The 26,574-nt window shown below is 41.1% G+C and overlaps 1 protein-coding gene across 7 annotated transcripts in view; it reads left to right on the top strand.

Moving 5' to 3' along the window:
* The window catches only part of AFF1 (AF4/FMR2 family member 1), a 199,980-nt gene that overhangs the window by 137,191 nt on the left and 36,215 nt on the right, over positions 1 to 26,574 (top strand). For 5 of the 7 annotated variants that reach the window (XR_004383211.1, XM_032862044.1, XM_032862006.1 and 2 more), the window contains 4 exons: positions 12,768 to 12,812; positions 18,053 to 18,139; positions 19,102 to 19,138; positions 22,482 to 22,533. Coding sequence is in view for 6 of the 7 variants with exons in the window: in XM_032862044.1 (XP_032717935.1) it covers positions 12,768 to 12,812; positions 18,053 to 18,139; positions 19,102 to 19,138; positions 22,482 to 22,533 (221 nt within the window). In the remaining variant the exon portion in view is untranslated. The remainder of the gene's footprint in view (positions 1 to 12,767; positions 12,813 to 18,052; positions 18,140 to 19,101; positions 19,139 to 22,481; positions 22,534 to 26,574) is intronic. The other 2 variants (XM_032862016.1, XM_032862035.1) reach the window with 2 other exon arrangements.

Here is a 26,574-nt window from a genome sequence, read left to right as displayed (position 1 = left end):
TTTGGGGCTCTGTCTCACCACCCTGAGATTGTGACCTTGAGCTGAAATCAAGAGTTGGGTGCTCAACCAACTGAACCACCCAGGTGCCCTGCAAAGAAAAAATTTTTATATGTATTTATCCTGCCCGTTGCATTTATATATTAAAAAACAAAACAAAAAAAACCTAGCACTTGTTGAGTGACTAAATATTTGTTCAAAACATTGTTATTAAACTTTTTCACTTTGACCAGTAGAGTAAATCACTTCATGAGATGAGCTTTACTAGGATCATGTTGCAGTTTGTCTAAACTTTCAGACCAAATTTACATGCAAAGATAATGCAGGAAAAGGAAAAGATTATTAAATCTACCAGAGAGTCAGTGGAATTAGTAAACTTTATTTTTTTTTCCCTAAAAAAGAATGACTGAATCTGTTTTTTAATAGATTTTGGAAAAGCAAAATTGTCTCTTCATTTTAGGTCCTCTTTGATGATAGGATTGAATAAGTGATTTGTAACCATTCATAATGTTACAATATTAAATGACTTCTACTTTCCCAAAATGATCTTTGGCCCTTTTTCTAGACCCTTGCAAACAACCTGGTTGTTTGTTACTTAACATTAAAGCCCCAAGAAACGGGGGAATTTACTTGCTCAGAATTAGATATAAAGGGCAAGGCCATCTTTATTTTCCTTCTCTCCTCTGTTTATTATAGTATCAGTAATCCCCAAGGTAGTTTGAAGCTCAAATTGCTTCCTCAGAGCATATATGCCTGCTTCAGTAATTTTCTGTCCTTTTTTTTCCACTGGGTTCTGTTTTTTGTTTTGAAAAGTCATCATGCCAGGAGACAGACAACCCACACCTAGCCCAGAGGGGACTGTTAAGATTACTCTTGGAATAAACCCAAGATAAAAATCTTTATGTTCTTTCAGACAAAGCATGGATTAAATGGCTTATCTTATTCATATGACTTCAGTTTCTTTCAACCTAATCCAGAAACTGATGGAAAAATTTTTTCTGGTGCCTCTCTAGGCTTAGCTTTTGCTCAGCTTTGGAAAAAAAAGTCCAGGCACCCTATGTAACATAGAATTAGACATGGTTCCTGAACACTGTTTGCCACTTAAGTTTGATAGACACATACACTCAAAGGAGGAGCAGTAATACAGGTTTATGTATCTATAAATCCGGTCGTGGTTGACAAAGTAATTTAGTAGTGTTGTTTTAGACTCAGAACCATCAGTTAATATGATTTGTGAGAGAGCAATCACATGCGCGTGCGTGTGTGTGTGTGTGTGTGTGTGTGTGAGAGAGAGAGAGAGAGAGAGAGAGCGCGCATGAGCACACACGAGTGAGTGCAGGAGAAAGAAGGGTGGGATGGAATTGGGGGTAAGCATGGTCATGAAACACCATCACACTGCAGTGTAACACCCTCCCTACAGTGATATATTTTAATTGAAAGACTTCATGCTTTGCAAATTAATGTACCCAATCAAAAATTTAAAAAATTAAGTCTTTCTTAGAGAAAACTGTTAAGATTGTTTCAGTGAATAGGGTTGTTTCTGGAAGGAATAGATTATATAGTTTGGTTCATTTGAAAGAACTTGTCAGTTTATTATCACTGGAACCAGTGTCCAGACTTGTTCTTTGAGATGCCTCTTTCTCGCTCTTTACTCTTTTCCTTCTTTCTTTTCCCTTTCCCTTTCATTCCTTCCTTTCTTCCTTTTTTTTTTTTTTTTCCTTCCTTCCTTCCTTAAAGCAGTGCCTTTTAAGCCACTCTTACTAAATCATTCATGGTTGCTAAGACCACAGTGGGCTTCATGGGGTCTCATGTGATCTTTCATCAAAGGCCCAGTGTTTTCAAGTCTTAAGAGCATTGGAGATTTCTGATACCTTATTACATGCTGAATGGTAGTGGTTCTCAGCCAAAAAGTTAGAAAGGTGGTGCATTACCAAGATTAGACAGAAGTACTGTCAGACAGTGGGAAGTTTTTACATTTGTTTTTCATCCAGGTTCTTTGTTTTTAAGTCAGTTAAACCTGCCTCAGGTAGACCCCCTTCCACTTACCTTTTATACCAAGAAAACTAGTTGACATCATCATAAATAATATCTACTGAAGACATTTCTGTACATAGTGCATAAACATAAATAGTATTTTTTAAAGATTTATTTATTTATTTATTTGAGAGAGAGAGAGAGAGACAGAGACAGAGACAGACACAGTGAGAGAGGGAACACAAGCGGAGGGGAGTGGGAGAGGGAGAAGCAGGCTCTCCGCCGAGCAGGGAGCCCGATGCGGGGCTCTATCCCAGGACCCCGAGACCATGACTCGAGCCGAAGGCAGACATCTAATGACTGAGCCACCCAGGCGCCCCAATATTTTTTTTTTTTTTTAATTGGAACTGTTAACTGTGGCTCTACAGAAGCCTTGCCAAATACATTAAAATGTACACACTCAGGCAATCTTAGGAAAATAATAGTAATAAAATAAATGAAACCAACACTTCTAGTACTCACATTCATTTGTACATTTAGATGAAGTTTTTATAATTATGTATGTGGGGAAGGCTATTCACTGTCTGTATTTTTATCTATTTAAAACAAATCTTAAGAACTAGATCCTAGGTTCCATAATGAAAAGATACTTTGTTTTAATAGAGATCTAAACAGAATTTCCAGACTATTTTAAGTAGTTTACTTAATATAAATTATGAGCTTTTATAAATTTCACACATTTTACTTTTTATTTGACAGAAATTACAAGTAGGCAGAGAGGAGGAAACAGGCTCCCCGCTGAGCAGAGAGCCTGATGCGGGGCTCCATCCCAGGACGCTGGGATCATGACCTGAGCCGAAGGCAGAGGCCTAACCCACTGAGCCACCCAGGCGCCCCAATTTCACACATTTTAGGAAAATTAAATATTAATGATACTAAAGCAAATTAGGTAAAATCAAAGTGCCTGGAAAGGAACAGTAAACATATTCATACTTATCTTTAAAAGTTCAGAATACTTCTGGTGAGGTTTTATAAGTTTCAGTAATGATATTTAAGGTTCTTCTCATTTTTAGTTTGCTTTAGTTCGTGAAAGACAAGGAAATAATAATTTGCCTATAAAAATTGGAGTTTACCTAAAGGTGAACTTTTAAATCAGGGATGTTAGCTTTTGTTTGATAAGTGAATTGCGGTGTTACCCCATCTTCCAGGCTTCCAGCATTATTCTTCTGTGTTCATCCCTAGAATATTTCTTGATGTCCTCTCTCAAGGAGACACATGCCTTTCCTTACCCCAACCCAAGCATGTCTGATGTACCCCCTCTCTCACTAGTCATGATCTCCTGTTTTACTCTTACATCTGAAACTTTGCCTGGAGAAATTCACATCCCCATACTCTTTAAGAACATCTGATGGGGTTTGGTGGTGGTAATGGAATTTTGTTGTAATACATTTTTTTTAGTTGAGGATTTCTGTATTTTAAGAAGTGTCATTGTTCTGTGAAGATGTCTGTCTGGAATGTTACAAGTGAGAACAGACATATTGCTTCTAATATATAGGAAAAAGAGAATTTGCCTAAAATGCTCATTCTTTTTGGTAAGTTCATGTTTCTGAATTTTGTCAGAGATGCCATGAAATGACAAAACCAAATTTGTTTCACAAATACTACTTGCTCATTTGTGTTAGTCTAGAATTATGCTGAGGTTTTGGGAGACACAGAGATGAATAAACGCTACACCCCATCAAATAAGAAATGAGGCAGATGAAAACACTAAGGCTGTCTTTTAGAGTTGAAGGTAGGGAGTCAGGAGTAAGGAGACTTCTGGAAAAGGTCTGCCAGTGTTTGTGACACCTCTGTTTCCACACGACCGCTCTTTCTAGAGCCTCCAGTATAAGTAGAAAGCATGGTCTTTCCATAGTAAATTTTTGGTGGATGATAACTGTAGGTGACCTATAGACATCCCTCCTCTTTAAAATGATTTTGTCCTTTATCATTGTCTTTCCTTGAAAAATTTATTTGGAGAGCTATAGATAGAGATTTTCTGCAATTGGCATGATGTTGATTGTGGTAGCCTTCATGTGTGGCAGACAGTTTGGCATTTAAAAAAAAGGGTCCCAAGGAAATGTGAGTGATTCTTTGCTACATATTAGAGCATATCACATTTTAAAGTCTATTCAGAAGCTTTCCATTATTTGAAAATATTTGGGGAGTGATAGGAGGGTGTTTAATTTTTTAGAATTTAACAGTTAAAGTTGGCTTGCAATTTACCGAATACTATTACACTGTTAAGAGTGCCCTGTTCTGTCTCCAAGCTCATTATCCCTCCTTCCATATTAACGATCTATAGCTTTGTTTTTAAAAATATTTGTACCATAAGTGTGCCTATAAATCTGTCTAGGGATCTTAAAAAGTCTTCTAAAATACCGGGTGTGGAAGTAGACGTTTAGATAGTTGCCCAAAGGGCATGATGCTTCTGAAACCTAATATTTCTAGCACCTTTATAACTTTCCAGCCTAAGTAGGCACACCCAAGCAGTATGAGCGTGTTCTTGTAATAGGCCTCGCTGTTGAGGGAATTTACTTTATATTCACAGAATAAAATTAATTTTGCGTCAGAACCTTGCTCAGGCAGGCCTTTTGGTTTCCTTCTCTAATCTATCTCTTGGAAATGAGGATTATGGCATCTTCATGATAAATGCCTGCATTTGTTTATATGGCATTAGCTTTAACATATATTGTCTTATTTCTTCCTCTCGAGGTTTTGTGTATTTCACATGTGGCTGCTCAGTATTTAAGTATTTTGACTGATTCTAAAAAAGCAAACCCAAACAGTGCCCCTCTTTCAAGGACTTTGTAGGTTAGTTTGGGAAGAAAGAGTGAATTAGTTAGTAGACCCTGGCCCACGCCTCAACAGTAGTCCCGAATTTCCACAGGAACACCTCACAGGCACCGATGGAAGGCTGACTGCAAAGCTACGAGCAGCTCGGCGCACTGAGCTTTAGCTGGGGCAAGCCCAGAGCAGTGAGGAAGAGGCTGGGAATAGATGCATATAGGTGTGTGTTTGGGAGAAGGAAAGTCACTTAGAGGAAGACTAATAGAAAGTAAAGACAAATGTGGCAGAAGACATTTGACTGTAATTTGAGTAAAAATTTTGATCCCTATTTTTAAAAATCTCAGCCTGATTTTGTTTTTATTTATGAATAGATAATATATTTTGTGATACAGAATTTAAAGGATAAAAATTTGTACATAGAAAAGCTTCCCACTGACACTCCCTCACCCCCTTATTCTCCCTTCTGGAAGCAGCTGATGTGCCAGGCGTCCATATTCTCAGTGGTGTTTCAGGTATCATTAGTAACTCCACCTTCATGTTCTCTTCCATTGTCTTGTCACTGATACAGATCCTGTCATACACTGCACCTATTTTTTTTTTCCTTTTTCCTTTATGTTTATTGCTTAACAATACATCTTGGAGATTGCCCCCAAATCAGTACATGAAGACAGTCCTCATTCTGTCATAGCTGCATAGTACTTCTGTGTAAGGGGCACGTATCACAGTTTTCTTAGCCAGTTATCCCTAGATGGGGATTTAGATTGTTCCCAGTCTCTTACTATTTGCAAACTAGGCTGAAGTGACTAACTTTGTACAGATGACTGTGTGTACACCTAGAAGTTGGTGCTAGAAGCCACATTGCTGTGTCAGAGTACAGAAAATTAGAATTTGGGGGCTTTTGCCTAATTGGGGTCTTCCAAAGTTGTGACCTGTTACCCTGCCACCAACCAGTGTATTAGAGGGCCTGTTTCCTCATAACTATCTTATAGACACAGTATTGTCAGTTTTTTGTTTTGCCAGTCAGATAGGTGAAAAATAGTTTCTAAGAGTAGTCCTAATGTTTCTAAGGAGGAAACAATGCAAAAAATTTCCCTTTTGTCCCCAGTACGTTTATTTCCAGTAGTCTGTTACTTAAGACATTGACATATAATTTGGATGAACTGGTGTGTAAGAAGTCTCTAAAGCTAAAATCTGGAAATTTATTTTCACGTTCTGAGTTCTGAGCCTGAAAGCATACCAGCAGATGTGTATTGGTTAGGATTGGTAATACTATCCCTTTATCACCATCAGGAAATAGTCCCAAAGAACTTGAATCTCAGGCGGCATTAGAGAGCCAGTCCTCAGCAGGGCCAGAGCTAGAATTCAAGATCTTCTGGCTTCCTTCCTCTGCATGCTGCCTTTGTGCTCCCTGGGGTTCCTGGTTAGTGATAACTAAGGGTGTTTGAGAACAGCATTGTTGCAAAAGTGCTGCTCTGTTGAAACTTAAGAGACTTAAGATACAATATTGCGAAGGGCTTCCTGGTCTCAGTGGTGAGTTCTTCCCTCCAGCTTTTTTCAGTTTACTAAAACTAAAACAAATTTGAGTCATGCTTAGAAGACATTTACGAACGTATTTTATTTTGATATCAGTGCATTTCCATATGCTTACAGTGTCATTCCAAGAGGAGTAAGAAATCAGAACGAGGCCAGTGTTGATGCCTTTTCTGGTCTGACGCACCTGTAGTGCTAAGAGGCAGTTAGATCTGAATCCCAGAGTACTACTTTGCATGCACAGAGGCAAAACATTGTTCTTAAAAAAATGTGTTTGGTCATGCATAGGACAACTGGAATCCCGTCCCCTCCTTAAAATGCTAAAACATGTTTGTCCCTTTCCCGAATGTTGGAGGTGTTTGGAAAGGTAGTTTTAACACTGTTGTGAACCCAGCCTCAGCCAGTCCAGAGCATTGTGTGACTTCGGACATGTACCTTAATTTCTCCAAAATTCAGTCTCACTTTAGAAAACGGGATAATACATACCACAGAAGTTGATAGGAGAATTGGAGTGTTAATACAGAATTCCCTCAGAGATTTATTTTGTTGTTGCCAAAGTGTAATTGACACACAATATTAGTTTCAATTGTACAACATAGTGATTCAACCTTTATATACATTATGGAGTGATCACCATGATAAATCTAGCTACCATCTGTCATTATACAAAGTTGTTACCTGTTATTAACTATATTCCCTATGCTGTACATTGATTGCATCCTGTGTCTTATTTATTTTAAAACTGGAAGTTTGTATCTATTTATCCCTTTTCCTCAGCCGCGCCCCAACCCCCTTCCCCTCCTCTGGCAGCCAAATTGCTCTTTGTATCTATGAGTTTATTTCCTTTGTTAAGTCTTTCCTTTTTTTTTTTTTTTAAAGATTTTATTTATTTATTTGACATAGAGATATCACAAGTAGGCAGAGAGGTAAGCAGAGAGAGAGAGAGGAAGAAGCAGGCTCCCTGTTGAGCAGAGAGCCCCATGTGGGGCTTGATCCCAGGACCCTGAGATCATGACCTCAGCCAAAGGCAGAGGCTTAATTAACCCACTGAGCCACTCAGGCGCCCCCCATTTTTTTTTAAGACTTTATTTATTTATTTGTCAGAAAAAGAGCACAAGCAAGTACAGTGGCAGGCAGAGGCAGAGAGAGAGGCAGGTTCCCTGCTGAGCAAGGAGCCTGATGTGGGACTTGATCCCATGATCCTGGGATCACAACCTGAGCTGAAGGCAGGCAGCGGCTTAACCGACTGAGCCACTCAGGCATCCTGCCCATTTCTTAATTGGATTGTTTTCTGGATAGTAGTCGTGAGTTCTGTGTGTATTTTGAGTGTTAAACCCTTACTGATTATAGCATTTGCAAATATTCTCCTCTCCCATTCAGTAGGTTGCCTTTTTGTTTTGCTGATAGTTTTCCTTTACTGTGCAGAAGACTTTTAGTTTGATGTGGTCCCATTTATTTATCTTTACTTTTGTTCTTGCCTGAGCAGACAGATCCAAAAAAGTACTGCTTAGGCGATGTCCAAGAGATTACTGCCTGTGTTTGTCCCCCCCCCACCCCCCCAGGACTTTCATGGTTTCCGGTCTTAGATTTAAGTCTCTAATCCATTTTTTAGTTTATTTTTGTGTATGATGTAAGAAGGTGATGCAGTTACATTCTTTTGCATGTAGCTGTCCATGTTCCCAGCACCATTTATTTAAGAGACTTTTTCCCATTGTATATTCTTGCTTCCTTTGTTGAAGATTAATTGACTGTACAAGCATAGGTTTATATTTCTGGACTCTATTTTGGTCTCTTGGTCTCTGTGTCTATTCTTGTACCAGTACCATATTATTTTGCTTACTATAGCTTTGTAGTATAGTTTGAGATCAGGGAGTGTGATACCTTCAGCTTTGTTCTTCTTTCTCAAGACTGCTTGGGCTGTTTGGAGTCTATTTTGGTTCTGTACAAATTCCAGTACTGTTTGTTCTAGTTCTGTGAAAAATACCATTGGTGTTTTCATAGATGACACTGAATCTGTGGATTGTTTTGGGTAGTATGAATGTTTTATTTTTGGGTAGTATGGACATTTTAACAATGTTCTTCTAGTCTATTAGCATGATATATCTGTTTATTTATTTGTATTATTTTCAGTTTCTTTCATCAGGGTCTTCTAGTTTTCAGAGTCTTGGTCTTTTACTTTCTTGTTTAAATTTATTCCTAGGTGTTTTGTATGGGTTTGTTTTTGGATGTAATTATAAATGGGATTGTTTTTTTTTTGTTTTGTTTTGTTTTGTTTTTAAGATTTTATTTATTTGACAGAGATCACAAGTAGGCAGAGAGGCAGGGGTGGGGGGGTGGGGAAGCAGGCTCCCTGCTGAGCAGAGAGCCAGATTTTGGGGGGAGGGGTTTGAGTCCCAGGACCCTGAGATCATGATCTGAGCTGAAGGCAGAGACTTAACCCACTGAGCCCAGCAGGGCTGAACCCACTTAACCCAGGTGCCCCCTGGGATTGTTTTCTTAATTTCTCTTTCTGATAGTTATTAGTATACAGAAATGCAACAGATTTATATATATTATTTTGTATCCTGAAGCTTTACTGAATTCATTTATTCTAATAGTTTTCTGGTGAAGTCTTTAGAGTTTTCTATATATAGTATGTCATCTGCAAATTGGGACAGTTTTACTTATTTTCCAGTTTGAATGCCTTTTGTTCCTTGTCTGATTGCTGTGCCTAGTAACTTCCAGTTACTCTGTTGAATAAAGTGGCAGAAGTAGGCATCCTCGTCTTATTCCCCATCTTAGAGGAAAAGCTTCTAGCTTTTCATAGTTGAATGTAATGTCAGCTGTGGTATGTCATTTTTATGTTTCTGTAATGAGGGCCAGATCTACAATTGATGGGGACATTTAGGGCAGTCTCCCTGACTCTGCCCCCCAAGCCAATGCTGTTGCATTTTACAATAGATGGTATCAAATAGAGGAAATAATAGTAGGTAAAGAGGTTAATGCCATGCCAGGTACAATAGGTATTCAGTAAGTAGCTGCTATCATTTTATTTTTAGTTGAATAGAATTACGGTTCCTGTGTTAAGGCCATACCCTAGTGAGGAAACGAGGTCAGTCTACACACAGACACCAGATTTGTGAGGTAGCCACAAGTGGGCAGGAGGGAAGAGCTGTGTTCCCCTAGGAACGTAGATGTTGAATGTGAGAGACGGCAGTAGGATTTGTGGTTGTAGTCACTGTCTACACACTGGGAGCAGGAGCTGGACGAGGAAGGGACCTGCGAAGTAGAACTTCCTGATTCGTGCAGCTAGCAGAGATTTTCCTTGTTGTTGCTTTTTGTCACCTCATTCTTTGGGGAGGTCTTACCTGAAGATCTTCAGCCTTAACTAGGCTGTGCTTTAGAGAGGCTTAGTGTTTACTTCCTCTTGGGCTGCAGTGTTTGTTCCAAGGAGCCTGGATTCTCCCAGCAGGAATGGCAGAGCTCAGTGGGAGACCCTCTGGCCAAAGTGGATTTTAAGTAAGGGATTGGGCCATAATGGTTTGTTGAACTTCCCCCCCCCCCGCCCTCCCCTTTTGGAAGGTCTCCTTCTGGCAGCAGACTTGGAGGTGCCAGACTGTACTTGATGAAACAAGGGAGCCTGTCCTTACAGATCTTTCTCTGCAGACACATTTGAAACACATACACTCTTAAACTAGAGTCTCTAATTTGGGTCGGCAGAAGAGTAGAGATCAGAATCTCAGGTAGATGGAACATAAAATGGGCTCGTGTTATTCAGACTATCTTGGAAACCTCCCCTCTGTTAAATAGTTAAATATCATTTTAAAAATACATCTTGGTACTCACAGAGGTATTTAAGAGTGAAGGGGCATTAACTCTCTCTGACTTACTCTTAGAAATGGTTCAGGGTAGATGGGTGGGAGAGAAAAAAATAAAAAATGTGGTAGGATGCTGACATTTGGGGAATTTGGGTGAACGGTTTGTGGGAATTTTTTTTTCTATTTTCTATTTTCACAACTTTTCTCTAAATACAAAATTATTTCTAAAGAACAAATTGAAAATATCTTGAGCATCTTTCCATGCAAGCCCGTACATTTACATTATTATTTTAATTCTCTGTAGCACACTCCTGTGTGGATGTACTGTGAAGGTCTTTAGCTAGATTCCTGTTTTTGGGTATTTGATTATGTCCAGTTATTTGCTATTATAAACAGTGCTGCTCAGAGGTCTTTAAATATGTTAATATCCTCATGTATTTGGAATGGAATCCCTGCCCTCCGTTGAAATATTCCCAGTCTCATAGTGGACCTAATAGGAAAAAATCACAGTAAATAAAACAAACAAATGAATGCTTGAACACTAAGACCTTATTTACAATTTTAAATGGGTTAAATGGGTTAAAGTTTGTCTACTTAGCAATATTTATCTTACCCAGATACTAATAAATTCTGAGCTTTAGAAAAATTTCTTCAGTTCTGCTTCATCTCATGTAATAAAGCTTTAGGAAAAAAAATCTTTTAGTGACATAAAGCATCTTGGCTAAGTGTTGACTCCTTGAATAATTACGAAGATTGGAAAGTCTTTTATTAGCGTCCTGAAGTTACAGCCTTCACATCTCATTCTGTCAGAAGCAGTGGGCAAATCTTTTTCTCTCTCATTCCAACATGCTTCACTATTTCGTTGATTCCCAGACATGTTGATTGGATTCCTGTTTGCATTCCAGGAACAGATAGGGATGAGGGGACTGTTTGACCAGGGTCGGTAGTAATATGCTATATGCTCTATTGTATTGATTTACCTTCAACTTGTAATTGTTATTTTTCCTGATGATGCATGTGAAAAATTGAAACCATAGACTATTCTTACCTTTTATTCTCAGGTCAAAACAGCATTCAGTTCTGTTTCTGACATTTGTACTAAAAGGTTTGGTTATTAGTGTTTGGCCCAATTTTTAGGCATCTCTTAATGGTTTTGAAAAAACCAAAAAGCAGGTAAGGAAATATAGTTAGTGACATGCAGAATGCCTAAAGGCAGATCTGATAGGACATCAAGGGATACCCTTGATTCTTTGGTTATACCTTCGAACTTCTTCAAAAATATCAAAGTGCAAACATTTCAACACAATTGTTTCCATGAAATTTACATGTTTTAAGAACAGACCCAGTTAGGGTAAATCACATTTGAACATTGACATGCCTGTTCAGTTTGATTGCACGACCGTGTGAGTGTTATATGCTCTTTTCTTTCCTTTTCCTTCATCCTTAAACTGGAGTGGTGAATTAATGAATCCTAGATCAGGAATTGGCAACTAATGCTGTATTAAATTACACTCAGATTAGAAATGAGAGCCAGGAAAAAACCCTTCTTCTCCTCTCCAGCTGTGAGGCAGGTATTGGACCCCACGGACTGGAAAGACCAGTGCTTTATGCACACAGTAGTGGCAGTCACAGGAGGGGTGTGTGTTGTATAGAACTTGCCCAGGGCACTTGGCTCTGAATTGACACAGAGCAAAAAGTTGCTTTTCCAGTGAAAAGGATGAGGTCATGGGATTTGTTTCATGTCTCTAGTTAAGGAAAAATGGGTTGTTTTTTTTTTGTTGTTGTTGTTGTTGTTTGTTTTAGTGTTTTTTGTTTTACTTTTCCACTTTCTTTGCACTTAAAGATATAAAGACTGTAAAAATGACATTTCCTAGACACTGGCTGTGGTGGTGATAGTAGTGGTAGTAGCTGTCATTTGTTTAGCTGAGAATCAGGAAGAAGTATAAGTAGTAGATCTTTCATAGAGGCCACTAGGAAAACTCCTCTCTCCCTAGGGTCTTTCTCTGGGGAAATACGGGGCATGTTTGTGTGTACGTGTGTGTATACATGTGCATATATACTGTGAAATGCTGACTTGAAGGAGGGGTAGAGACATTAGAGTGAATGTCATTATTTTAAAGACAATCTTTGGCCAGCTAGATTATTACCCAGAAAATCTAAACTATCCTTGATTTGGTGTTCGCCTCTTTACTGTGGGCTCACTGAGGTGTCCACATGATTTCCATCGCTGTGTTCATTTCCCTTGGCTGGCTGGACAGATGTTACTACGGAGCAAGCTGTGACCCACGTTTCCTGTCTTTCTGTCTCCACTTTCATTATGTCTATTATTCCTCTAGATTTACTAATTTTCTTTAAGGTACTCGTTCTCCTTTGGAAATGTTGACCCGAGGGTCCAAATTAGTCTCCATTTGTCTCCAGCAAAAGCGTTTCCCCCCGGGTGAAGTCAGGTTGGTCTCTGGTCTTGTTTGCTCCAGAATGTGAAGTTCCTACGACTCCGCCAGTGAAAGGTGGTCCTAAGGTGGTCACCCTTGCAGCAGTGCTGCTGGATGAATACCAGCACCCACTAGTATCATCGCTTGAGTTGGATTTTGTTTGTTTGTGCTAAGATTTTCCTTCCTTTTTTTTCCCCCCCACTTTTAGCAGACCTACTCCAATGAAGTTCATTGTGTTGAAGAGATTCTGAAGGTGAGTTCCTTTACTGTTTCTCCATTTGAAGAAATACTGAAGGAAGTGGACGGATATCCATTGACTTTGACTTTAATGAACAGTTACCATTCCAAACCCCTTCAAACAGTTCCCCTCCTCACACCTTCCAATGCAAAATAAACCAGAATAGGAACAGAAGGACTCTTAAGAGCCTAATGGAGCTCTCTGACAGATTCTCTTAATTAAAGTGAAGTCTACAAGCTGCAAGGCATTTGGACTAGAGTTTTAAGACCTCGCTTAGGTTTTTCTGATGGTTGTTCATAAAGACCCACAAGAGTGGCTCACTTCTCAGGAAGAAAAGGCCTCTTAATTTAAGGGGTTAAATAGTGCTAGATGTATCCCTCTTGGTATTTTGTAGGTCACACCCGATAGGTACGGCCTCATCTTTAGTGAGGCCATGAATTTTTAAAGGAATTTTTAAAAAAGCAGTAGAAAGTAAATAGACATCTATAAGCCTACCGTGAAGGGTTATTTTTCACTCTTGTTTCTTGAGATGGTGCCATGAACAGTTGTACTGCTTCTGCAGATATATCATTGAACCCATCACGTGTAGGTTCAAGGCTTTTTGCACAAGGACAACAAATGCCTCCTAGAATTCAGCTCCAGGAAAAAATAAATCCATTCTCCTCATGAACCAGCATGCTTTCTTTTTATCAGAGAATAATTATATAAGTTGTTGAGTTTCCCATTTTGGCTTTAATTTCCAGGAAATCTAGAGCTAAATTTAATGCCCCCCAAGTACTGTAATAGTAGTAACTAAGGTTTTTGTTTATTTCTTATCCTTTTTCTTCAGCTTTTAACTTTCCTCTGTGTGGGATTTAATGATATTCTTGCTTTATCTTTTACTATAAGTTTTCTGATTTTATTTTTTTTTAAGATTTTATTTATTTATTTGACAGACAGAGATCACAAGTAGGCAGGCAGACAGGCAGGCAGAGAGAGAGAGAGGAGGAAGCAGGCTCCCCGTAGAGTAGAGAGCCCGATGTGGGGCTCGATCCCAGGACCCTGGGATCATGACCTGAGCCGCAGGCAGAGGCTTTACCCCACTGAGCCACCTAGGCGCCCCTCTGATTTTATTTTTGAAGTGCAGATATACATGACACATGGACCCTTTAACTTTCCGTTGTAAAGTAAGGTGGAACTGAAACCAGTTTTTGTTTTTTTTTTTTTTAAGATTTATTGATTTATTTTAGAGAGAGAGTGCGATCAGGGGAGTTGGTTTGGTAGAAGGAGACAGAGACTCCTCCCAGAGCCCAGTGCGGGGCTTGATGTCATGACCCTGAGATCACTACCTGAGCTGAAACCAAGGGTCTCAGACATTCAACCGACTGCATCCCCCAGGCGCCCCTGAAACCAGTAATTCTATAGCTCATCTTCTCACTTGGAAAAATTTTGACTAAGGTAGTGGCTGCCCAGATGTGTAGAAAGTATAGAAAGTAGTCCCATCGTTTTTGTTTTCTTTGTCCCCTACTTTTGAAGTTAGGATCTTCTGAGAAAGAAATATCTCTAAGAAAACATGCTTTGTACTTCTAGAATTGAGCAGTATTTCTGAAGCAACTTGAATGATTAATAATAAACAGGTTATCTTGATCAAGCTTTTGTTTCATCCTTTCCTTCTGGGATTTCTGAAATCTTTTGGTATGATGAGTCATAAAAACAACAGATGACTTAGTTATAAAATAAGGTTTAGCATTTTCTCTGAAAGTGTATGTGATTTGTTTTATAGTTACTACAAAAGTAAATGCAACAATGTAGATAAGTTTGTCTTCTGTATATGTCAAATGCTCTTAGGTTTTGATGTGGGTTAATATAGTACTTGTGGAATCCCTTAATTAGGATGATGGTATTAGAGCACCAGATGAACAATTTTAATTTAATAAACCCATTTAATAAACTCTCCACCTCTAAGCCAGCATCACTTTGATGGGTTTTTCCTTACCTGGAAATACATGAAAAAGTATGGTTAATGCAGGCAACCAGAGGAGTATTTTCATTTGGAAATTGTACAGAAACCAGACAGAAGGCTGTCCTGGACTGAGAAGGGGCACAGGCCTTTGCACAGCAGAGACTTGGAGTCTGTGCCCCTTCTTTTCTCCTCTCTTTGGAGCTCCAGCTACATCATGTGTACTGCCCTGGGCCTCGGTTTCCTTGCAAGTAAATTGAAGGCCCTGGGCTAATAGATGATCTCTAGCATGTGATCTAGCTCCCCCTCTCTTGCTGATCCAGATATTTTCCTCTGCCTCATGGTTCTTGTTCTTCTCTTGTACGAGCAATCTATGAAGATCGCCAAGAATCCTAATGCAAATCTTTCTGATGGGCAATAGAAGCAGTAAATAGTTCCCTAACAGAAAAAAAAATCAGTCGTAGATGATACTATTTGGTTCTCTGGTGGAAATATTAAAAATGGAAGTGTTTTAATGAAGGGGAAGGGGTGGCCTGTATTTCTGAAGGCTAATGGGGTAAGGAGATACCAGATAGACACTACTAGAAACTAGGAATTGGTCCCATACGAGCTCCAGACAGGGCACTGTGCCCTCATGTCCTCAGTGGGTGTATGGAAACAGCTTGTTCTCCCCTTACAGTGTGATGGCCTGGGCAGCCTCCTGGGAAAGTCAGTGCAGTCCTCGGGGACATGACCTCGGTGTATCCTCCCAGTGACACTGTGACAGTCAATGGCAGCACTAGCGTTCGTTCATTCATTTATGCAACAAATGCCCACTAAGGCTCAAATACTTTCCTAGGCACTGGGGATTCTGTATGAAGAAGACTTGAGTTCTTGCTCTAAAGGGGATTGTGGGGAAAGTTAACGATGTAATAAAAATGTCAGGTATTGCTAAGTACTGTGAGTCCTACGGCAGGTGAATGAGGAGGAAAGAATGCAAAAAACCTTTGAGGTGGGAACAGGTCAGTATAATAGAAGAGCATCAGGAGCTAGGCGGTGTGTCTAGAGCAGAAGGAGCAAGGTGGAGAGTGAGAAGCTATAGCATCCGTGGTGCCTAAAAGCCAAGACTGAGGCAGGTGTGATGATAAGTTACTGCTAAGGTAGGTAGCGAATTCCTGGCCTTGCATGCAATTGTGGGCAGCCTCCTCGCCTTATGGCCGCGATTCTCCTAAGGCCTAACTCCCTCCAGTAAGCTAGGCATTTAGGGAAGTATATAAATTCTTTCAGACTTTTGGCAAACAACTTAGGGCCTGAAAGAGTTTATGCACTTTCCAACGGCCTAATTTAATAGCTGGGGCAGCCTTGGGCATTGTGAGTACAATAGACATTTTCTGGGAATAATTGGTGACTAAAAGTCACAGATACCATTGGGATTCTAAAGAAATTCTTGGAAAACGAAGAGAGGGGATACTTTCAAACACTTCAATTAATTGCATTTTTACATTGTAGCAATATAATGATCCATTCCTTAAAGGATAGTAAAATAAATAAAACAGCAGGGAGTTCTCTTTGGTGCAGTATTGAAATTCTTGAGAAACTAGACTTAATTAGAAGTTAGGATGCTTTTAATTTATTAAGTACTTTCTATGACCAATACAGCACTACATAAATTATCGCCCCTCAGGAAAATAAGTGGTCTTAGTTCACCTTTCACTGAGAACAGGTGCCAGAGGGTTCAGGCACCTCAGGCTCCCTGGGGCTGGTAAGGATCAGAGTTCAGATTCCAGTCCGGGATTTGAGGACAGAATTCTTCCTTTGTGCTGCACAAAACAGAGGGTTAGTCTGTGGGCAGGGGTATGTCTTCACCTTTAGCAAAAATTAAGAAAGCTAGCCTTGGAGACTTTGCTTATCCCTGTGGCAGGTCACTTATGTCTGTCCTGGGGTGATAGCAGCCCAGAGAGTGGCTGTGGGGAAAGGCAAGGGAGAAGGTGCAGAGGTTGGGAATGGAAATACTGCTAGAGATCCATCTCCAGTTGTTCAAGGATCAGGTGGCATTTCTGTGGTAATGGAGAGGTTGTCCGCACTCTGAAAAGAGTGCAGTGTTCTGTAATATACTGTGTTGTACAAGTGAAGTAATTCAGCACAGTCTGGGGTCATCAGCTTGTTGGTAGGAAGTTGCCTGTCCATCTTTAAGCCAGTTTCCCAGGCAAGTGTGACACATGGGGGAATGAACTTCTTGCTCTTAGACCGGAGGAGCAAACCCACACTCTGTGTTCTCAGCCATTATCCTGATCTAGTCATTCTGGCTCAGTTTTCTCATCTATAAAAATGAAGGGGTTGAGGGACACCTGGGTGGCTCAGTCGGTTAAGCGTCTGTCTTCGGCTCAGGTCATGATCCTGGGGTCCTGGGATTGAGCCCCGTACCGGGCTCTCCACCCAGCAGGGAGTCTGCTTCTCCCTCTGCCTGCTGCTCCTCTTGATTGTGCTCTCTCTCTCTCTGACAAATAAATAAAATCTTAAAAAAAAAAAAGGAGTTGATATGAATGATCTCCAATGCCATTTTAGCTCTTTACCAAAGTGTTTGTGTGCGTGTGTGAACACACACATGCATGCATGTATTTGTGATTACACATGTTTAATCTGACCCGTTTCCCCCCAGTTTTTTTAGCAAAGCGGACTGTTAGGTCATGAGTGTGCTTAGAAAAGAAGAATTCATGTCAAGATAAATATATTAATTTGTGAAGGAGAAATCTTGCCTCCATGAAAATAGTGAATAGAAGTGAAATTTCTGTTACTGGAAAGGGAAGGTAATTTTTTAAGGCCCCTTCCTCCAAAAAAAAAAAATTTGTACTAATAGTGTGTATCAGGGGAGGGTCAAATCCATTAAAACTCTCCCAAGTGGAACAAGTGACCTGAATTACTTGTTTGCTTAAGTCAAACAGGAAAGTTCTTCTTCCTTTGAACTTAAATAATTCCAGGAAATGCAATAAAGAAGCTGAAGGAGAAAGAAAGCATTGAGTAGAGACTCCATGCTCCCAGTTACATAAGCTCTGTTAATACCTATTACTGTTTATATGCTTTATACAGTGTTAAGACCGTTCATGTTCTGTACTCTTGATTTTCTTCTTTGGACTGATTTCTGTTTGGTGAGTTGGAGGTTTTCAGCGTTTGAACATAACCCGTTAAGTAGGAGTCTTTTAAAAGTAAAATAACTTGTAAGATTCCACTTTTTATTTACCACCAGTGCACTTTACATTAGTTTAAAAAGTTAACTTACGTAGCAGTAAGTGTTCTATTTATAATTTACTCTTTCTTTCTTTTCCAAATCTCTTTCCAGGAAATGACCCACTCATGGCCGCCTCCTTTGACAGCAATACACACGCCTAGTACAGCTGAGCCCTCCAAATTTCCTTTTCCCACAAAGGTAATTCCTTCCAAGTACGGCAGGCACTGTATCCACACCCGTTGAAAGTCTGAAGTATTGTTGTGAGCTAGATTAACCTAGTACTGACTGTTGAAATCTTCACAGATTAGGTTAAATTTGCCACTAATTTAGCTTCTTAAAGTGCTTCACAATGTTTTCAAACACTTCACTTTCCAAATTAATGTGAGTAGGAACATCTAATATATATTTGTACAAGGTTTTATAGCTTATGAAAGTTTTTGGGGCTTTTCAGTCAATTCTCTCATTTGAGTCTTCTTACTGAGACATGGGAAAACAGAAGTCCAGGGTGAGTAAGCGAGGTAGTTGTCTGATTCCTCATCTGGAATTTAGGTACATGTGTAACACGTAGATCTTAGACTTCTCATGCCTCCTAATTTTCTTCAGGTTTGCTGTGATCATCTTCGTTAGTGCTGGTTTTAATAACAAGTGGATCAGTTGCTGACTTGCATGTTTCCGTTGAAGTAGTTTTGAACAGTGTGTTTTAAACACTCCCATTTTCCTTTGCTTATTTGTACTTTGGGATAAGCTTCAGGGTATAGAATAGCACCTTCAGATCTGTGTTCTGTCCAGGTTGGTATACATGCATACTGTTAATATATCATAGCTACTTCTTTCCATGAAACTGTTTTCAAAAGAGGTTATATCTACCCAGACCTGAATTTGTCTTATTAGATACTTTACATATTTTCTCATGATAGTTTTTTTTAATGTTGTTCTTTGTTACTGGCTTTAAGGTAAAACATTATACTTTGTGGAAATAAATAAATAGATGTTTGCTCAACACCCAGGAAAAATAAGTTCTAGGTAAGAGTAGAAGAAATAAGTAATAAATAGAAAAAATAAAACCCATTTATCAGTGTTCATCACAGTTAGCAGTGATGCAGCCTTAGATTTATAAACCTTAATATTTTAATAACTGGAGATTTTTTTTTTCTTTCTAGGATTCTCAGCACATCAGTTCTGCAACCCAAAACCAAAGTAAGTGGAGCTTTTATTGCATTGGAGACGAAAGCAAAGTTTTTGTTGTTTTAATATAAAAAAATAAAATGAAAAATAGCCCAGCACAGATGAGTGCTTCCTGTTTTGAAAGACTAGGAAGGGAGCACAAGCATAAAGCTGTTCTTTGGGTGGAATTTCAGATTGTTGCAGAGTTAATGATGATGTCCTAGTAAAGTACTTGACAAATATAATGTGTCATAATTATAACAAATACAGTTACTGATCTATCCACACACCATGAATGTGACTCTGAAAGCATTGCAACCCAGAAATGGTATATAGAATAGATTGGGGTATTCTGTGTGGTTCTTGTGTTTTTTTCCTAACAAAAGTAAGAAATTTATATGAATAGAGTACATAGCTTCTTTTTTTTTTTTTTTTTTTCTTTAAGATTTTATTTAATTATTTGAGAGAGAGGTCATGAGAGACAAGCAGGGGGAGGGACAGAGGGAGAAGCAGGCTCCCCATGGAGCAGGCAGCCCAATGTGGGGCTCGATCCCAGGACCGTGGGATGTTGACTTGACCTGAAGGCAGATGCTTTACCGACTGAGCAACCCAGCCGCCCCCCCCCTTTTAAAAGAGTTTATTTATTTATTTGATGGACACAGAGCGGACAGGGAACACAAGCAGGGGAGTGGGAGAGGGGGAAGCAGGCTTCCCACTGAGCAGGGAGCCCCATGCTGGGATCATGACCTGAGCCAAAGGCAGCCGGTTAACCACTGAGCCACCCAGGCGCCCCTGCAGTCATTTAGTTTATTAATATATGGTACGTGTCCAAGTTCTGAAGTAGTCTTCCAAAATAATAGGACAACGAAGTAGGGTATGTATGTATGTTGGGAGAAGGTTGCACAGAGGTACCCATGGAGATGACTCTTCCTTCAATCTCCCCACCTCCTTCTATTCTCTCACTTACATTTTTTCCCTGAATTTTTTACAGTTTAAATTGCAAGGATATGAGGAGAATAGAAAAGATGAGGAAAGCATGAAACAGAATATTCTTGCCTCTAGAGCAGGGGTGGGTCCACCATATCCTGAGATATATCCTGAGAGTTGATCTGTTCTGCAGTTCGTTTTTGTAAAGAAGGTTTTCTCAGGACACAGCCATGCCTGTTCATTTATTATTATGCAACAAGGTACAGCATGCAAAGTCTGAAATATTTGCTGTCTGACCTTTATAGAAAAAGTTTGCCATCCTCTGCTCTAGATACCGAATGAGACCTTGCAAAAAGCTCATAACTGAATTTCCCCCAAACGCAGAGAAAGAAACCTGATCATCTTGCCATAGTATTGCAAAAGCGGCAAGGTAAAATTAACAGAAATTAATGGCTTCTTGCAGAGATGGGGGCATCTTTTTCTCAGCATCTTGGCAGCCTCTCCAGAGACAGATAAGCAGTGGAGTGGCACAGGGCTCTGCTGGATGTCTGGCTCAGCTGTGTTCAGGCTTGCTGTATGCCCCTTTACCCCTTGCTGTCCCCACTGCCCATTTGCTAGGGCTGTCTGGCTGGTGGATCATATGCCTCCCACTGGGTTACAGCTTTGAGGATTGCTGACTCCCGGTTTAGAAAGACCTTTTAAGCCTTTAAATTGTTTGATTTCCCCTTTTAGCAAAATCTAGCTGAAGAGGAGCTGGTAAGCACTTTTCTTGGTGGAGGATGGGTGGCCCTCTCTGCCAGCAGGTGGAGTCGTGTGGGCCCATCTCTCCTCGCTCCGAGGCATTTTCAGAGCCTGGCACGTCTCCAGTGGGTCTTGGCTCACTCTATCTATGCTTATCCTGTGGTTTTTCATGCTGCTGCCACTCTGTCTGTCCATGTTCCGTGGAACCTTGTTTATTTTGTGAGAGTGGGGCCTAGTTGAACCCTGGAGAGGTCTAGTTGCATGTTGGATGAAGAGAGAATTATCCTAAGGTTTTGGAGTCTGCGGAGAATGAAATATGCCTAAGGACGACCAGAGCCTTGTGGCGCTTCAAACCCAGTGAAGACTGGTATATGAGAGTCCCTGTGAGTGAGGAGAACAGTGACCTTAGCCCTCCAGTTTGTAGTAGCCCTGAGGGGAAGCAGTTACAAACACCATGTAAGAGCTGCTGCCACCATGAGGATGAAGTGATTAATTGCAAGGTCTCCACATGACACTTTGGGAAATCTCATTCAACCCCTGGATAAAAGGCTCCCGGATTTCCATTCCACTTTCAGTTCCCTATTACATCAAGCCTAAAGCAGCTTCCCAGAAGATAGTTTGTTGCCTTCACGGTTAATATTGCCCGTTCCCTTCTAGGGAAGCTCCTAGGTTCTACCAGATGGCACCACTAGTCTTTCTGAGGAGTCTGTCATGTCCCTGTTACTTGGTGGTGTGTCATTGCCAAACAGAGTTATAACTTGCTACCCTGGCATTCAGTGCCCTTTAAATCTGACCTTCACCTGTCTTCCCATGGTATCCACACATTTTGTACCCCATCCTTTACCGAGTCTGTGCCATTTTAAATCTTCCCTCTTCTAAGCCCCTGCTCGCACTGTCTCCTGCCTGAAGGCCTTCCTCCCCCTCTCCCTTTGGCCAGCATTCTGTCAAAATCTCCCCCATCTTTTGTGACAGTTCATTTTGCTCTTTGTCTGACTTGCCTTCTTTTAGTCACAACCAATAGAGAGACCATTCTTAGATTCCTGAGACAGTTCATTTATGTGGTTAATTTGTGTGCTCCTCTCACACTGCCCGCCATTGGAGATATTTTTGTGCCTATCACATTCCTCAGTCACTTGCGAACCCATGGAGGATAGGGTCGAGTGCCTTGCACGTCTTGTGTCTATGAGGCAGTACGAATGAGTGAATGGGGGCAGGTTTTGAATAATGGAGGGACAGGTGAGAGGGAACTCACACTCTAGAGAAGTCAGAGGCCGCAAAAAGGAAGTGCTAGTAAACCACTGATAGATGGGGAGGGGCAGATGAGGTGGGAGTGAGAGCAGCCCTGTCCTGGGGCTTCCATGGGAGTCCCCCACTGCCAGCTGACATCAGAGGAAGTCAGGTCTCCAGCGTATAGGAAAGTTGCCAGCCATGGGGTAGGATGTGCTGCCAGCAGGGCTGGGATTTTTCGATTCTGAGCAAGTCGTCTTTCTAGAGGTAACATAAGTGGTATTCTATAATGGTGAGATTGTACCAAGTGCAGTGCGTATAGCAGGCACCATGGTTGACTGAGTCGAAGTAGACTAAGTGTTCAGGTGGAAGAGGTGAGGACGGGGGTCAGGAGGACAGCACAAAAAAAGGGGGATTTATAACGAATAAACTCAAGAATGTATCTCATTGTGCTACTCTGATCATTTTCCTCCCCTCACAGAACAATATGATACATCTTCAAAAATCCACACTAATTCTCAGCAAGGGACATCGTAAGTAAAATGCTTTCGTTAATTAAAAAGTTTATAACGTGACATCATTAATTTCCCATGTAAATCCATTGCTTAGATTTTTTCCTACTGCTTTCAAGTAATGACTTTCATAAACTACCCCTGCATTATAAAACGAAGCAGTGCCCTGCATTTGTGCCTGGATTAAGTTCTTCTGCTGAAGGGTCAGGTACCACAAGAGAGTTTGCTAAGGGGTTTTCTCAAAAGAAAAGCATTTGAGCCATTCTTTACATATTAACTGTGGAAAACAGAAGGTCTTAGCATTGTAAATTTCAGTCTTAAATAGCTTTTGCTGTGGAAAACAAATTTTAGGGGTTGTGTACAATTTGAGATTTTTTTTTTGCCACTTTTTTGGCCTAGTTCTAAGTAATAAAGAACGAGTCCTGTTGCCCAGCTGTTCTTTATTAAGGCCAAGAAAGTCTAGATACATTTGGGGTTTTTAGAACAGTTTAAAGTACATAATAAAGGTTGTTAAGTCAGCGATTGAACCCACATTGTCATTTCTTGATGGTATTGAAGTAATACTTATTTCTTTTCATCCGACTGCCAAAGGTTTTTGAGAACAAAGTGATACTCCTTCAGTATCTAATTGGTCGCTGCCCGGGAGCTGCCAGCCTCCCAGGATGTCAGGGTAAAGCTCCAGCTTGGCTCTGGGCGCCACTGGTTCCGTGTATCTCGGAAGGGCTCATTGCTGGGGGCTGGATATTTTGAAAAACTGTGTCCTCGAGGCAGAGAGCGTGTTTTATCTTTTAACCGTGACTGAATGTGGGACCCGGTTAAATCACTGCTCCCAAGCGCCAGCTCCTCGATGTCCTGTTTCACTTCTCTATTGCAAAATAAGAAAAAGAGAACAATATGGCGAGATGTTTTTTATAAAGATTAATTTATTACAGTTTGAATGATGGACTTTTTGGTGCATGTAATAAAACTTACTTCATTTGTGGTACTGGCACATGGTGAGATTTTTGCTTCTTTTTATCGTCCTTTACCAGGAAAAAACAAAAAAGTTTTTAACCCTGTGTGCCTTTTCTTTCCTTTTTCCCTCTCTTTCTTTCTTCCTTCCTTTTTAAATGTTACTGGCTCCTGAATTCTGGAATAAGGAGGAGCTTTGTTAAACCATTCGCTGGCTGGGGGAGAACAGAAACTGTAGCATGAGGGACCGCAGTTGTAGTGGTTCTGTGGAAGCTCGAACTTCCCCCAAGGTTTTACACCTTGTGCTCTCTGTAATGATTGGTAATAAAGCCCTTTAGACGGTAAAAGGCGCTTGTCAGTGTCTTTTGGAGCAGCAAGGAAGGAGGGAGTGAAGAGCTTGCATCCCCCTTTGCTGGAGGAAGAGAAGGCAGGGTTCCCCACGGAGCAGTGTGTGGAGGCAGCAGCACAGAGAGAAGGCAGCGGTCTTGTCCTTGAGCCTGTGGAGAGAGGAGGAAAGGCCACTGGATGGGAGCGGGACCCAGGAAGCAGCTTCAGACCTTGCAGGCCAATGTCACACCCTCTCACACCCATTTCCATCAGCTTTCAGGCACCAGGAGTTGGTAGGGTCTTGGGCCATTTTCTGTGCTGGCTTTGCTCCTCAGAGAGCCGGGCTGTCCTCCTTCTGAGTTCAAGGCCTGGACTCAGAGGTGCCTGCAAGTGTGTGACAGCCCTGCTTCTGTCTTCCAACATAGGTAGTGCTTTCTTTACAGAACTGTTCATTTGCCATATATAAAATCACCTGGAAAAGAGTATTTGTTATGATCCTGGGAGACCGAAGGAGGGGAGGAAGGCCGGGCCCATGGAGGTGAAGAGGAAAGGGAAGCATGACCAAGGAAAGTGGTAGCGGGGCTCTGGAGAGAAGGAGGGGGCTCTGGTTGTGGTTGGGTGGGCGGGGCTGCCGGGTCTGCGGAAAGGAATCACTCCTGTGTCCTGATTAGTTTGGAAAGTGCAGTCCTGGTTTCAGACTTGGTATGTCCCATCTGTTAGTGCTCCTGGGTCAGTCTGATCTAGTGTCAGCGTGAAGGCTTTTGGACGTGCAGTGAAACTATGTGAGTGGCAGAGTGCCAGAGAGATGGTCTCATGCACTTGGAATGTCAGGGCGAAAAAATGTTCATTTTGGGATCATGTGTACTGTGGTTTTAAAAAATCAATCTAGGTCTTAATGCTTTTTCTTTCAGTTGCTAGTAGTTGGGAATCCTTATAATATTGTTCTCTGGACTTGGTTCCAGGTGACTTGGAGATCTTTCCAAAAATTGCTTCCACTCCTCCGTTCCGGGAATAATTAGTGAACGCATGCTGTGTGCCCGGTGCTGCTCTAGGTACTTGGAAGCAGTGGCCACTAAGATAGAATTCTTGTCTTCTGTGTCTTGTAACTTAATGTGGTGGCATTTCGTACAGACTAGGTGCTGTGATGGTGACAGGCTTGGGGAGCAAGCAGTTCTTTTGGGTGGTGGCGATACTTCCAGGAGGGAGGTCAGGAAAGGTCTCAGGAGGTGACATGTGATCTGGAGTCTGAATGATGAGAGAAGGAGGCAGAGAATTTCTGCCACGTCTAAAGGGGCTTGATAGATCTTGCAGCAGGCTCTGAAGCCATTTGAAAACATGGGGAGTCATAATTCTTACAGGCAGTGACAACTTTGAAGTAGTTCCTTTGCCTTTGCAAAGCGTGGTTTTGAAGGAGCTTGTGGAGGTCCATTTAAGTCTCACATTTGATCGTAACTGCTAATTTCCTGCAGTAAGTGACTGTAGACTAATTTAAAATGGACTGAAAGATTGAATGCGGATTTTTTTTTTTTAAGATTTTATTTATTCAACAGACAGAGATCTCAAGTAGGGGGAGAGGCAGGCAGAAAGAGAGGGGGAAGCAGGTTCCCCCCTGAGCACAGAGCCTGACTCAGGGCTCGATCCCAGGACCACAGGATCACGACCCGAGCTGAAGGCCGGGGCTTTAACCCACTGAGCCACCCAGACGCCCCTGAATTAGATATGTTTTAATTCGCCAACAATCTGTTAGCCCTGAAGGCAGTTTGTGCATTCTACCCACTGTGGGATGCTGGGCTATTAAATCCACAAGATGTGGTCTGTTTCCATAAGAATGTGTATTCTGTCCTACCCTGCAAAGGACCTCCAAAGCCTGCCAGAAACTTACCCCGTTTACCCCCCTTACGATCCCTCTTCCCCCATATTCTGGTATACTTCCCATTGTGGCCACATTGGCCTCCTTGCTTTTTTTCTTTCCTTTCCTTTCCTTTTTCCTTTCCCCTTTACTTCCCACTTTCCTTTTTTTCCCTCTTTCCTTTCTTCTTTCTTTCCTCCTTTTTATTGATTTTATTTATTTGAGAAAGAAAGAGAACACAAGCGGGGGTGGGGTGCAGACAGGGAGAATCAGGCTCCCCATCGAGCAGGGAGGGTGATGTGGGGCTCCATCCCAGGACTCTGGGATCATGACCTGAGCTGAAGGCAGATGCTTCACTAAGCCACCCAGGCGCCCCTCCTTGCTGTTTTCTGTGCCCCAGTCACTCTACCATTCTATTCCTGCATGGATGCCATCCCCTTACCAGTGTACACTTCCCTAACTGCCGCATGTAGAAAAGCAATACCCACACCCATTTTACTCTTTTATTCCCCTCCATAGGCTTTTTACCCATTGGGAAAAAATACTTTAGTTGTTTATTTCCCTTTTCACTGGGAAAGTATATATTTTATTGTTTATCTCTTAGACTGTAAGTGTCAGAAAGCAGGGATTTTGTCTGTTTGTAGAGTTATATCCACGGAATCTAGAGCAGGGCCTGGCATGTAGTAAGTACTGAGAGTAAATGTGAAAAGAAGACTGTCACACAGATAATTCATTAAATACATGTATAAACAATACTAAATACATGGGATTTCTAGCAATAATTTTTCTAGGTTTTTCCTGGTTGACCAGTATGTCATTCTTGCACTAATACCTTATTTGTCATACTATTTATTTATTTATTTATTTATTGACAGACCACAAGTAGGCAGAGAGGCAGAGAGAGAGGGAGGGAGGGAGGGAGGGAGGGAGAAGGA

Source organism: Lontra canadensis, unplaced genomic scaffold, assembly GCF_010015895.1.
Source record: "Lontra canadensis isolate GAN:19392208 unplaced genomic scaffold, GSC_riverotter_1.0 scaffold1, whole genome shotgun sequence".
Lineage (NCBI taxonomy): Eukaryota > Metazoa > Chordata > Mammalia > Carnivora > Mustelidae > Lontra > Lontra canadensis.
This window is presented reverse-complemented; position numbering and strand designations above follow the sequence as displayed.